Source organism: Indicator indicator, unplaced genomic scaffold (genome assembly GCF_027791375.1).
Source record: "Indicator indicator isolate 239-I01 unplaced genomic scaffold, UM_Iind_1.1 iindUn_scaffold_121, whole genome shotgun sequence".
Taxonomy (NCBI): domain Eukaryota; kingdom Metazoa; phylum Chordata; class Aves; order Piciformes; family Indicatoridae; genus Indicator; species Indicator indicator.
The window spans coordinates 64,611-77,155 of record NW_026539228.1 but is presented as its reverse complement, the minus strand read 5'-3'; the positions used below and the strand labels follow the sequence as shown (position 1 = coordinate 77,155).

Genomic DNA, 12,545 nt, shown 5'->3' with positions numbered 1-12,545 from the left:
CAGGGACACCTCCCACCAGCACAGGCTGCTCAGGGCCTCATCCAGCCTGGTCCTGAACACCTCCAGGGAGAGGACAGCCACAGCCTCCCTGGGCAACCTGTGCCAGGCTCTCCCCACCCTCACTGCCAAGAGTTTCTTCCTCCTCTCCAGTCTCCATCTCCCCTCTCCCAGCTCAAAGCCATTGTCCCTCATCCTGTCCCTCCCAGCCCTTGTCCAAAGTCCCTCCCCAGCTCTCCTGGAGCCCCTTCAGGTCCTGGAAGGTTGCTCCAAGTTCCCCCTGGAGCCTTCCCCAGGCTGTACAACCTCAGCTCTCAGCCTGTCCCTACAGGGGAAGTTCCCCAAGCCTCTGCCCATCTCCATGGACCCTCCTCTGGGGTCCACTCCAGCAGCTCCAGGTCCTCCTTGTGCTGGGGGCTCCAGAGCTGGCTGCAGTGCTGCAGGTGGGGTCTCAGCAGAGCAGAGAGGCACAACCACCCCCCTCCCCCTCCCCTTCCCCTGAACTCTTGCAACAAAGGCACCCAAAGCCCTCAGCCAGGGGCAGTGCTGCCCCTCAGGAGGCTCTGGCTTGGCACAGACACTGACTGCAGGAGTCAAAAAACCTTCTCCTATCTCCTCAGTGCTGTGCTGCAGCCCCCTGGGAAGCTTGGCCTCCCCCAAACACCCCTTCAGCAGGAGGCCAAGCACTGGAGCCAGCCAAGGAGGACTTGAGGGAAAGGTTTTGCTGCTCCTCCTTCTTTTTCTGCTAAAGAAAGGAAGCCTGGGAAGCAGGGGGGAGAAGGGGAAGAAAGGAAAAAGAGCCAACAGCCACTGCTCCAAGTTTTAATGAAAGCCCTCCAGGTGGGTGGCACTGCCCAGGGAGGTGCCAAATATCCCTTCTCTGGGCAGACTTCTGCTGCCAAGGCTTCTCCCACTGCCAGCTGAGGCCAGAGGGCAGCCAAGAGAGCAGGGGGAAGAGAACAAACTTCTCCTCCTCACAAAAAAAAAAAAAAAAAAAAAAAAGAGAACTTTAAGCTGCAGAGAGTCAAGATCTCATCTGAATCCCCTCCCAGGCCTCTCTTGCTCAATTTAGAACCAATTTCTCTAGTGACTAAAGTCCATTTCTGAAGCTTCTTGGTTTGTGGGGTCCATTTCTGAGGCCTCTGGGGGCTGGGGAGTCCATTTCTGAGGCCTCTGGGGGCTGGGGAGTCCATTTCTGAGGCCTCTGGGGGCTGGGGAGTCCATTTCTGAGGCCTCTGGGGGCTGGGGAGTCCATTTCTGAGGCCTCTGGGGGCTGGGGAGTCCATTTCTGAGGCCTCTGGGGGCTGGGGAGTCCATTTCTGAGGCCTCTGGGGGCTGGGGAGTCCATTTCTGAGGCCTCTGGGGGCTGGGGAGTCCATTTCTGAGGCCTCCTGGTTTGGTGCCTGCTTCTTGGCAAGGCAGAGCCACATCCAAGCTGCTACCTCCACTGACATCTCCTCCTCTTCCCTCCAGGGTTGTCTGCCCTGCCCTGTGCAGGTTCTGAACTTCCTACTTTGCTTCTTCATACTCTTGAGAGGGATCCAAGGTTGGGCCAGGAATCATCACAGTCTGGAAAAGCAAGGAACAAAATGAAGGAGAGACAGAGCAGCCCTGAGTGGCTGTGACTGGAATTCTCCCTGGAAGAGAGCAGGGAAGTCCAGGCAATGCCAAGGCCTGGTACAAGGAGGTGACCAAGGTGGCAGCAGCAGAGGAGAGGACCCAGAGGGGGACTGGGATGCTTGTGCTGCACTCTGCTTGTCCTCTCCTTCCTCTCTGGGACCTGGGATTAGTACCCCAGGGAGAGAGAGCAGCTGCAGCCAGGATGGGGACAGGGAGCAGTAACTCCTAAACTGTTCCCTCAGGGTCCAAATCCCTCCAAGCCTTCCACTGCAGCTTCCAGGTGCCAGAGGCTGGAATTAAAACCTCAGCTGAATAGGTCTGCATCCCAGAATCCCAGCAGGGTGAGGTTGGAAGGGACCTCTGGAGCTCAGCCAGTCCACCCCTCCCTGCTCCAGCAGGGCACCCACAGCTGTGCCCAGCAGCACAGTGCCCAGGGGGGGTTGGAAGCTCTCCACAACCTCTCTGGGCAGCCTGCTGCAGGCCTCCAGCACCCTCACACCAAACAACTTTCTCCTCATCCTCAGGTGGAACCTCCTGGGCTCCACTTTGTGCCTCTTGCCCTGTCCCTGGGCTCCACTGAGCAGAGTCTGCCCCCAGCCTCTTGCCCCCCCCAGCCTTTAGCTCTTGCTGAGCATTGCTCAGATCCCCTCTGGGGCTGCTCCTCTCCAGGCTCTCAGCCTTTGCTCCTCACAGAGCTGCTCCAGGCCCCTCAGCAGCTTTGGAGCCTTCCCTGGATTCCCTCCAGCAGCTCCCAGGCTCTCTTGAATTGGGAATCCCACACCCAGACCCTCTCCAACCCTCACAGGCAGCTCAGCTCTGCTTCTATCCAACCTTCAGCCTGGCACAGACCACCCTGGTGCCTCCTCCTGGTGGCTTTACCTTAATGATAGGCTCCTTGGGTGGAGCCCAGTCTGGCACAATCTTGCCATGCATCCTCCAGGTGCCATAGGGGTTGACCAAGTACCTCTCAAACACCACATACTCCAAGACATCCTTGGGGGCCTGCTCCCCACCGTACATCAGGCGCCCAAAGCGGTCATAAATTGCCAGAGTCTGTGAAAAGAGCCCCAGAAAAATGACTCCCAGGGGGGTGGCAGCAGAGGAGGGGCAGGTGGGAAGCAGGGAAGGCAAGCAGGGAGGTACCTGTCTGGTGTGGATCCTCACTGTCACCTGGCCATAGAGGTTGCCCTTGTTGACGATGCTGTCGCAGCGCAGGTGAACCACCCTGGGAGGCTCCAGGGACTCCACAAAGCTCCACCTGAGGGTCCTGTACCTGTTGCCACGGACCATCTCCTGCAGGGACCAAGGGAAGGAGGATGTGAGTGGAGGAGGAGGAGGTTTCTCCCTCTCTCCACTCGAAATTCCTGGCAGTGAGGGTCGCGGGTTGCCCAGGGAGGTTGGGGATGGCCTCTCCCTGGAGGTGGAGCAAGGCCTTGAGCAAGCTGGGCTGGTGGGAGGTGTCCCTGCCCATGGCAAGGGGTTGGAACTGGAGGATCCTGAAGGTCCCTTCCAACCCAACCCGTTCTGTCAATGACAAATCAGCTCCTGCCCACACTGAAGGATTTGCCAGCTGGGTCTCTCCTCACATGCAACAAGCGGCAGGACGAGAGGAAATGGCCTCAGGCTGCACCAGGGGAGGCTCAGGTTGGATATTAGGAACAATTTCTTCACTGAAAGGGTTCTCAGGCACTGGCCCCCACCCCTGGAGGTGTTTCAAAGCCTCCTGGATGTGGTGCTGAGGGAGGTGGTTGGGTGGCACTGGTGGGAGCTCCAGGTGAGGGGTTGGACTTGAGGATCTCCAAGGTCTCTTCCAACCCCACCAAGTCCTGTGGCTCTGTTTGTCCCTCAGCTCTGACTTCAACTTCTCCTTTCCCTCCCAGTTGTGTTTTCACTGCCTCCAGAGGCAGTCAGTGAGGTTCAGAGGTGTTTAAAGAGCCCTGGAGGAGGTCAGGCCCCCTCCAGGTGGACACTCACCGGGTAGCAGTGCTCTGTGACCAGGGAGTGAAGTTTCTGCTTGTTAAAGCTGCAAGTGAAAGGCAGCAGAGTGAGAACCCCAAGAGCCTTGCTCCCAAAAAGGACACAGAGCTGCTGAGGTGAGCCCAGAGGAGGCCACAAAGATGAGCCCAGGGCTGGAGGAGCTCTGCCCTGAGCACAGGCTGAGGGAGCTGGGGGGGTGCAGCCTGGAGAAGGAACTTCAGAGCTGCCTGGCAGTGCCTGAAGGGATCCTGCAGGAAGGCTGCAGAGAGGCTTCTCCTGAGGGGGTCTGGAGCCAGGCCCAGGGGGAATGGTTTGGAGCTGAGGCAGAGCAGGGTTAGAGTGGAGCTGAGGAAGCTGAGTGTGAGGGTGGTGAGAGCCTGGCACAGGCTGCCCAGGGAGGCTGTGGATCATGGACTGGATGAGCTCTAGAGGTCCCTTCCAACCCCAACCATTCCCTGCTTTTATGATTGTGCCAAGTGGAAGAGACTCTGGCAGAGGCTGCCCAGGGAGGCTGTGGCTGCCTCCTCCCTGGAGGTGTTCAAGACCAGGCTGGATGAAGCCTTGAGCAGCTGAGTCCAGCTGAGAGAGCAGATGATCTCTGAGGTCTCTTCCAACCTGAGCCATCCTAGGATTCCATGATTCTAGGAAATTCCTCTTCCCCAGAAGACACAAAGCAGACCAAGTTGTGACCTCAGCAGGAAAGCAGGAAGCTGCCTGAGATGCCTTCAAGGAAAGGCACAACCACCTCCTTTTGGAAGCCAGCTCTGACCTAAACGTTTGCTTGCTGCTTGGAACTGTAAGCAGCAAGAAGGATGTGGTTTGGAAATCTGCTCTGTTCCTGGAAAGTGGAGCAAGGCAGTTGTGGAGCTTCAGCTCCCCAGCCAAGCAATTCCCTGCAGCCTGCTGCTGAGCAGCACCAACCACCCACTCACTGCTGAGAGCTGGAACACTGCAACAGCTCCAGCTCCTCTCTGCAGGTCAGGGCAAGGATGGGATTCTCTGCAGCCTGCTTCTCCTTATCACCAGCAAGAAAGTTCGGAGCAAATCTCCTCCCAGGGATGGGGTGAAGTGGAAAGAGAACAGAAAGGGATCAAGAGCTGCCTGCAGAGGTCGTCAGAGAAGGGCTCAGGGTGGAAGGGACCTCAGGGCTCATCTGCTCCAACCTCATAAAATCATCAGGGCTGGAAGGGACCTCAAGGCTCAGCCAGTCCCAACCCCCCTGCCATGGGCAGGGACACCTCACACTACAGCAGGCTGGCCAGAGCCTCATCCAGCCTGGCTGCAAACACCTCCAGGGATGGAGCCTCAACCACCTCCCTGCACAACCCATTCCAGGCTCTCACCACTCTCATGGGGAAGAACTTCTTCCTCACATCCAGTCTGAATCTCCCCACTTCCAGCTTTATTCCATTCCTCCCCAGTCCTATCACTCCCTGAGATCCTAAAAAGTCCCTCCCCAGCTTTCTTGGAGCCCCCTTCAGATCCTGGAAGGCCACAAGAAGGTCACCTCAGAGCCTTCTCTTTTCCAGACTGAACAGCCCCCTCCTGCCATGGGACAGCTCTCAGCTGGACTCAGCTGCTCAGGGCCTCATCCAGCCTGGCCTTGAGCACCTCCAGCCAGGAGGCAGCCTGTGCCAGACTCTCACCACCCTCACACTCAACAACTTCTTCCTCAGCTCCACTCCAACCCTGCTCTGCCTCAGCTCCAAACCATTCCCCCTGGGCCTGGCTCCAGACCCCCTCAGCAAAAGTCTCTCTGCAGCCTTCCTGCAGGATCCCTTCAGGCACTGCCAGGCAGCCCTGAGGTCTTCCTGGAGCCTTCTCCTCTCCAGGCTGCACACCCCCAGCTCCCTCAGCCTGTGCTCACAGCAGAGCTGCTCCAGCCCTTGGACCATCTTCATGGTCCCTGGATTAGAAAGCCAAAGAAGCAAAACAGAACACAGAAGCAAAGCCAGGCAGGCCCAACACACCCACAGCAGCCAGAGAAAGGCTCTTACTTGGTCAGGCAATTGTGAGCTTCAATAAAGATCTCCTGAGCTTGCTCTGGGAAGGTTTTGGTGCTAAAATCTGGATCATGATCTTTGATCTTCCGCAGCCTGCCAAGGGAAGGCAAAGTCCTGGTAAGAAAAGAGCAACTTGGAGCCATCTGACAGGTTTCAGGTGATGACAAAAAGATCTTGTCCAGCTTTTAGCAGGGAGTACCTGAGAAGACAGCACCTCCAGGTGCTCCTAAAACAGACACAGGGCTGCAAACGCAAAGAATCCTCAACAAAAGTTCTGGAGCCCCCAAATCAAGGACATGGAGCTGCTGGAGAGGGGCCAGAGGAAGCCACAAAGATGAGCAGAGGGCTGCAGAACCTCCCCTGTGGGGACAGGCTGGGAGACCTGGGGCTGTTCAGCTTGGAGAAGGCTCCAGGGAGACCTCAGAGCAGCCTTCCAGGACCTGAAGGGGCTCCAGGAGAGCTGGGGAGGGACTTTGGACAAGGGCTGGGAGTGCCAGGATGAGGGACAATGGCTTTGAGCTGGGAAGAGGGGAGAGTGAGACTGGAGATGAAGAAATTCTTGCCAGTGATGGTGGGGAGAGCCTGGCACAGGTTGCTCAGGGAGGCTGTGGCTGCCTCCTCCCTGGAGGTGTTCAAGGCCAGGCTGGATGAGGCCTTGAGCAGCCTGGGCTGGTGGGAGGGGTCCCTGTGGGCAGGGGGGTTGGGACAGCTCCCTTCCAGCCCAAGCCCTGCCCCTGCAGACCCAAGACCAGGCAGGTACTCACGCCAGCTGGGAGGCAGCACTTTGCTTCAGCTTCTCCATCTTCTGCTTCAGCCCATCCTTGGAGAGGGAGGTCAGGCGAGCGTCCCCCTCAGGAGGGACATAAGGGTCAATGATGCCAGCTGCAGGAGACAGCAAGGTCAGGAGGAGGCTCTCATCCCCATACCTCCTGCTGGTCCTGTCCTGACCCCCTCCTCAGGGGCAAATTGTTCCTCGTGTCCAACCTAAACCTCTCCTGGTGCAGCTTCAGGTCATTTCCTCTTGTTCTATCACCTGATACTGGGGAGAAGAGACCAACCCCACCTCACTCCAACCTCCCCTCAGCAATGAGGCCTCCCCCTCAGTCTCCTCTTCTCCACACCAAACACCCCCAGCTCCCTCAGCTGCCCCTCACCAGCCCCTTCCCCACTCAGCAGCAGGGCAGGTGACCTCTCTTGCTCTTCCTTGTCCCTGAGGGCCAGCAGCTTGACACACTCCTGAGACAAAGCAGGGCAGCTGCCACCCCTCCCCAGGAGGCACTGAGCTTATTGTCAGCAGGGCCACACTGTCACCTGGGCTACTTTGCATTCATTCTGCCCCCAAGCAAGAGCCCAAAGGCAGCTTCCCACCACCTGTGCAGGCCAAGTAGAAGGTCCTTTCTACATGTTCCTCAGGAAATATGAGCCCTGAGGACTTGAGTCTCTGCTCCTTCTGCTCAGGGGTCAGTTCCCTGGCCCACTCTGGGACAAAGTAGCGCTTCTTCTTCGTCCTCACTGGGATAACAAGGCAGGCTGGAGCAGCTCGAGCAGGACACAGCACAGACTCTGCAGTCTGAGGAAGAGAAATAAAGCTCTGGAGTCAGCCCAGGGGCTCAGAAAAGCCAGCACCATCTTCATTTGTTTCCCTTCACATCTCCCAAACACAGCTGCTGTCAGTGCTCTGCTTGCAGCCGTCTCTCCCATGGTCCTCTCCATCTTCCCTCAGCCCTGCCTCCCCACATCCCTTATCCCATGGCTCCTCCGTAGCTCTCCACATCCCGCAGGCCCTCGGCCCCACTACAGCGCCTCAGCATTGCCAAAACCCTCCACAGTCCCTCCGCCCCCGAGATCCCCACAGCCTCCCATGGCTCCACACTGCTCCCCAGCCCCCACAAGCTCCTCAGCCTCCCCAGAGTCCCTCATTGCCAGCACATCCCCTCAGCCTTCCCCAGCCCTTCCGCACCCCACGACCCCTCAGCCCCACACAAGGCTCCTCAGTGCCCTACCAGCCCTCAGCCCCACCAAGGCTCCTCAGTGCCCTACCAGCCCTCAGCCCCACCAAGGCTCCTCAGTGCCCTACCAGCCCTCAGCCTTCCCCAGCCCTTCCGCACCCCAGGACCCCTCAGCCCCACCAAGGCTCCTCAGTGCCCTACCAGCCCTCAGTCCTCCCCACGCCCTCTCTGCCTCTCCAAGGTCCCTCATTCTTCCCACGTCCTCCCTGTCTCCGCCATCCCTCCGGCCCCCGCGCCAAACTTAGCCTCCCCACAACCTCCTCCCCCATCATTCCGCTCCCCTCCCCTCCCACCGGCCTGCAGGCCTCACCTTCCAACCCAGCCTCGGGCCCAGCCGCCCCACACCCGCCCCGATGGCCGCCGCCATCTTTGCCTGCCGCGGTGCCTGCTGGGAGACGCGGGCGGCGGGTGGGCGGGGCCTCAGTGGCGGGGCCGCGCGCGCCGGGGAGGAGGAGGAGGAGGGGCGGGGGGGGAGGCGGCGCCGGCGGGAGCTCGCGCCGCGGGCGGCGAGTGGAAAATTCCACGCGCTGCGGAGGGGAGGGGCGGGGCCAGGCGCTAGGCTCCGCCTCCCCACCCCGCGCGCGCGCGCGCGCCGGCGCGCCGCACTCCGCCCCGCTGCGGGCCGGGAGGGGTGAGCTGGTTGCGTGGTGCAGTGCGGGGAGAGGTGGGGATGGAGGCGAGGGACACTGAGAAACGGGGTGCGGGAGGTTCCCCTGAGGCATGGCCGATCAGGGACCCTCATGTAGGGAGTGTTGGGGCCGGCTAAGTCCTTTGGAGCTGCAGGGGCACCCTCTCCCCCCTCCCCCCGCCAGGGAGACGTGCAGCCACCCCCACCCCAGCACCTCAGCGGAGTGCCCCCTGTGACATCTGCGACAAGCGAGGGTATTCTACGGTATCAGGACCCCCATGAAAGGGTGCTGGGGGGGGTGTCAGTCTCAGCCATGTCCCTCGGAGCTGCAGGGGCACCCCCTCCCGAGGAGCTGTCAGCGGGGTCGGCCCTGAGCCATATGCAACAAGCGAGGGACCTCCGTGTAGGGGTACTTGGGGGGGTGTCAGGCCCAGCCAGGTCCCTCGGAGCTGCGGGGACAATCCCCTCCACGGAGCTGTGCAGCTCTCCACCTCAGTTCTGCTCCTGCTGCCTTCGGTGTGGCAGCAGTGTGGGCTAGTGATGAAGGGGGATGAAGGGGGCCTCGGAAGTGAGGATCCCATCCAAATGTTCTCCTCCCACTCAGCCTGGCACGCTGCGATGAAGCGGTCTGGGGGGGCGGGTCTAGGGGTGCAGCACTGATGCTCTAAATCAAACCATTATCATCCTAAAATTCCTTCCCTTGAAATTCCAGCTCTGGTTGCCCCAGACACACCCTAAGGATGCTCAGCTCCCACCCAACAACACCCAAAGGCAAAACACCTTCACGGGGGGGCGACCCCCGGGGGCGGCCCCGTGGGAGCTGGGGTTGAAGGGGGCTTGTTGGGAGGCTCCGGGCTGTGCTTGCTGCTGGGTCTGGCCGTGCTCCCAGTTTGCTCCGGGGACTGTTGATCTTGGCTAGGAGGAAGCGTTGCTCCACCGGACAGCTGGTTAATGTGTAGTGACGGCTCCGCTGTGCCCGAGACCGTTGATCCCGGCCCACGCTGTTATCTGTGCCGGCGGGAGCGGGATGAGCCGGGAGCGGCTCCCCGGGGCATCACCGGGAGGGACTGGGGGGATGGAGTCAGGCACTCATGGGTGGAGGGATTGAATCTGCATCACAGCAGCAGCTCGGAAAGTCTGGCGTGATGCTTGTCGGGGCTCAGAGATAGGAGAGGAGGGATCCCCCTCGCTGCTCTGCTGGCGGGAAAAGTGGAGCCGGTTTCCCCTCTGGAAAACCAGGGATGAAGCCCCAGGGCCGTGGAGCCAGTCCTGGAGCAGCCAAGGCTGAGTCACTGGCCCCAGCATCCCACAGCCCAGCATTTTCCCATGGTTTAGGACTTGTGGGGCTGGATTTTTCCAGCCTGTCTGGCTTTCCCAGCTGCAGAGCTGCCCTGTGATGCCATCTCAGCTGGTTTCACCACCGTGGGCAGCTGTTTCAGGGCTCTGGCAGCCTTTTGGGGCCATGTACTCCCCAGAGTAGGGCTGCTGGAGAAGGTGGTCCTGAAGCATCCCTGCCAGGGCTCATCCCAGCCTCTGGAGATGCTTTTTGACAGTGCCCCTAGCCCACGCATGACCTTCCCCACGCAGGGATTTGCACCTGTGCAGAGCCAGGACCAGGGCTGGGATTTGGAGGAACCTGAGCATCAGCAGTTGTGGGACATGCTCAGCACCTGCCCAAAAGCAGAGCTGTCCCAGCTCCGGGCTGGGGCACAGCCACATTTGGTCCATCCTTGTGCAACTCCCTGCAGGGAATTTGGGCAGGCAGGAGGAGGAGGAAGAGGAGGACGAGCAGACCCACACGCACGCATCGCGGGGAGAAGCAATGCAAAAACCATCACCCAACCCTCCCCCCCCCCCCCCGCCTCCCCTGCCCCGGGAATTGCCCTTGGAGCAAGAGGCCCCAGAAGCCACTTTCCAGCTTGGAGCACTCGGTTGTCCCCATGCTCCCAAATACCAGAGATTCCTGCCCTAAGCCGGACCTGTGAGGCAGGATTAGCCGATGCCCTCCGGCTGCTCTCGGCAGGAAGGGCAAAAACTCTGGCAAAAGAGAGAAGAGAAGAAAAGCCTCTCTTGGCATCTTTCTTTTTTCTTTTCTTCCTCCTCTCTCTCTCTCTCCTCCCCCCCTCTTTTTTTTTTTTTTTTTTTTTTCCCTTTCCTTTCCCCTCCTAATTAAAGTGCTGCACTGACAGTGGTTGGTGGCTGCAGAGTCTCTGGGCTAATTACAGCTCCTGGCTTCCACCCCGTTCCATTTATCCCCGGGGCCCTCCCTCCCCAGTCTGGCACTGCAGGAGGACCCGGTTTGGTGGGGACAGGGCAGAGGAGGAGGCTTTCCTCCACCCCTCCCACTCCCCCCCAAGGCTTTCTCGGTGGAGTTTTGCTCTTTCTTCCTTTCTTTCTTTCTGGGTTCTCGCTGACAGCAGCATTTGTCATCTAACAATATCTCCCGTGGGGGACCAGCAGCCACAGAAACCACCCAGAGACTTTGGCTGAGCAGGAGCCCCGTGGCCAGCATGGCCACCACCGAGCCCCCCCCCCCCCCCCCTTGCCCCCAGTGCCAAGCACATACTGGGAGAGCACCCAGCGCCCCGTGTAACCACTGGGCACAGGAATTAAAGCTCAGAGGAGACAATCCCCTCTGCCTCCCTCCCGCCGTGGCCAGCAGCTCTGCTCCAGGAATAGGTTTATCCTGCCCCTGACCTTGCTGCCTGCCCAGCTGTGGCTCTGCCCATGCCCACGACCCGTGCCAGGGCGGCAGAAGTAGAGGCAAGGCAGGAGAAGGTTTTTTTTCCTCCCAGTGAGGTATGGTTGGGCTTCTCCCCCCCGTCCGGCTGTGGTGGTCTTGCTGTGTCCCCAGCGTGGCACAGCTGGGCTGAGTCCCTCCTCCATCCAAACCATTTACAGCAGGCCCCCCCCCTCAGCCGAGCCACGGGGTCCCCACTCCAGCCCATCCCTTGCTGCAGAAGAGACAAAACTCTCTCCCCCAGCACCCTGCTGGCATCACAGGCGTGGAGTTTACTTCCCCCCAACAGTGAACTTTCCCTGGCACCAACACATGGGAGCCTCTCATCCCACGTTCTGCCCACATCCATGTGGCCACACCCCAGCGAGGCTCTGGTGGCAGGAGCAAGAGGAGGGCAGCAGCTTCCCAAAACCTCCACATGCGTGGTTCCTGCTGTTTTCCTTGTCTCCTTCCCTTCCTCGGGGCTCTGCAGCACAATGTGGCCTCACCAGAGCCCCAGATGAACCCAGACTCCTCCAGCCTTTGGTTTTCATCACGATGTGCTGAGAGCTGTGTCTGTACTTTCTCCAGTGCCCCAGTTCCCTGCCACCACCAAGCTCTTTTCCTTCCACCTCCCTCCCAGCGAATCCCCAGCTGGGTGCCAACTGATATTTTAAAGAGTGAGGTATCACTTTGAACAAAAATAACCTTTTTTTTTTTTTTTTTTTTTTTTTTTTTTTGCAACCAGGGGGGAGGAAAGAAAAAAAAAAAAAGAAAAAGAAAAAAAGGCAGGGATTGCAGTTTGGAGGGGTGGAAAGAGATGAATGATTTCCTGCCTGGGAGCTCTGCTTCCTTCTTCAAACCAGGGGAGGTTGTGGCACCCACAAAGTCACAGCCTGCTTCCCATTTTTTTGAGGGGGTGGAGGGGCAGATGTCACCAGCTCCATGGCTTGGAGCCAGGTGGGATCCCACATTGTCCCAGGGATGAGACTGCAGCTGCTGGTTCCCCTCTTCCACAGGAATTCCAGTTTTCCATAGATATGTATATATTTTTTTTTCCTTTCTTTTGGCCATATAAAGACTTTATTAGGATTTGGGGGAACTTCCTGCTTGGATTTTCTCCCAAAAGAGCCACCCAACATCACCCACTTGGGATGTGTCCTACCCTGGGGCTGTGTTATGTACTCAGCTTCCCAGGCAAGATTCCTTACACAGCATCCTGAGATTCTGGGGGAGCAGGGAAAGCCCCAGAGGCCTGCAGCACCTTTGGGTGGGCAGCAGAAGTCTGGGATGGGCAGAGGAACCCTGGAGTGGGCAAAGGTAGCCCAGAATTGGCTTCAGCACTCTGGGATGGGCAGAGGTACACCAGAGTGGGCAGAGGTAGCCCAGAGTGGGCTGCAGCCCCCTGGGGTTGGCAGTGCAACCTTGGGGTGGGCAAAGGTACCCCAAGGTTGGCAGAGGGAGCCCAGAGTGGGCTGCAGCACCCTGGGATGGGCTGTGGTACCCTAAAGTGGGCAGAGGTAGCCCAGAGTGGGCTGTGGTACCCCAGAGTGGCCAGAGATACATCAAAGTGGGCAGCAGCAGCACCCAGG

At 59.3% G+C, this 12,545-nt stretch overlaps 1 protein-coding gene across 1 annotated transcript; it reads right to left on the bottom strand.

Moving 5' to 3' along the window:
- Nucleotides 1–1,112: 1,112 nt before the first annotated feature.
- Nucleotides 1,113–7,973, bottom strand: MRPL45 (mitochondrial ribosomal protein L45). Its single transcript, XM_054398811.1, has 8 exons — nt 7,917–7,973; nt 6,969–7,167; nt 6,362–6,479; nt 5,592–5,690; nt 3,592–3,640; nt 2,761–2,910; nt 2,497–2,670; nt 1,113–1,566 (listed from the first exon to the last, which is right to left on the bottom strand). Exons 1-8 carry the CDS (start codon nt 7,971–7,973, stop codon nt 1,507–1,509), a joined length of 906 nt encoding a protein of 301 aa, XP_054254786.1. The 3' UTR covers nt 1,113–1,506.
- Between the last annotated feature and the right edge of the window lie 4,572 nt (nt 7,974–12,545).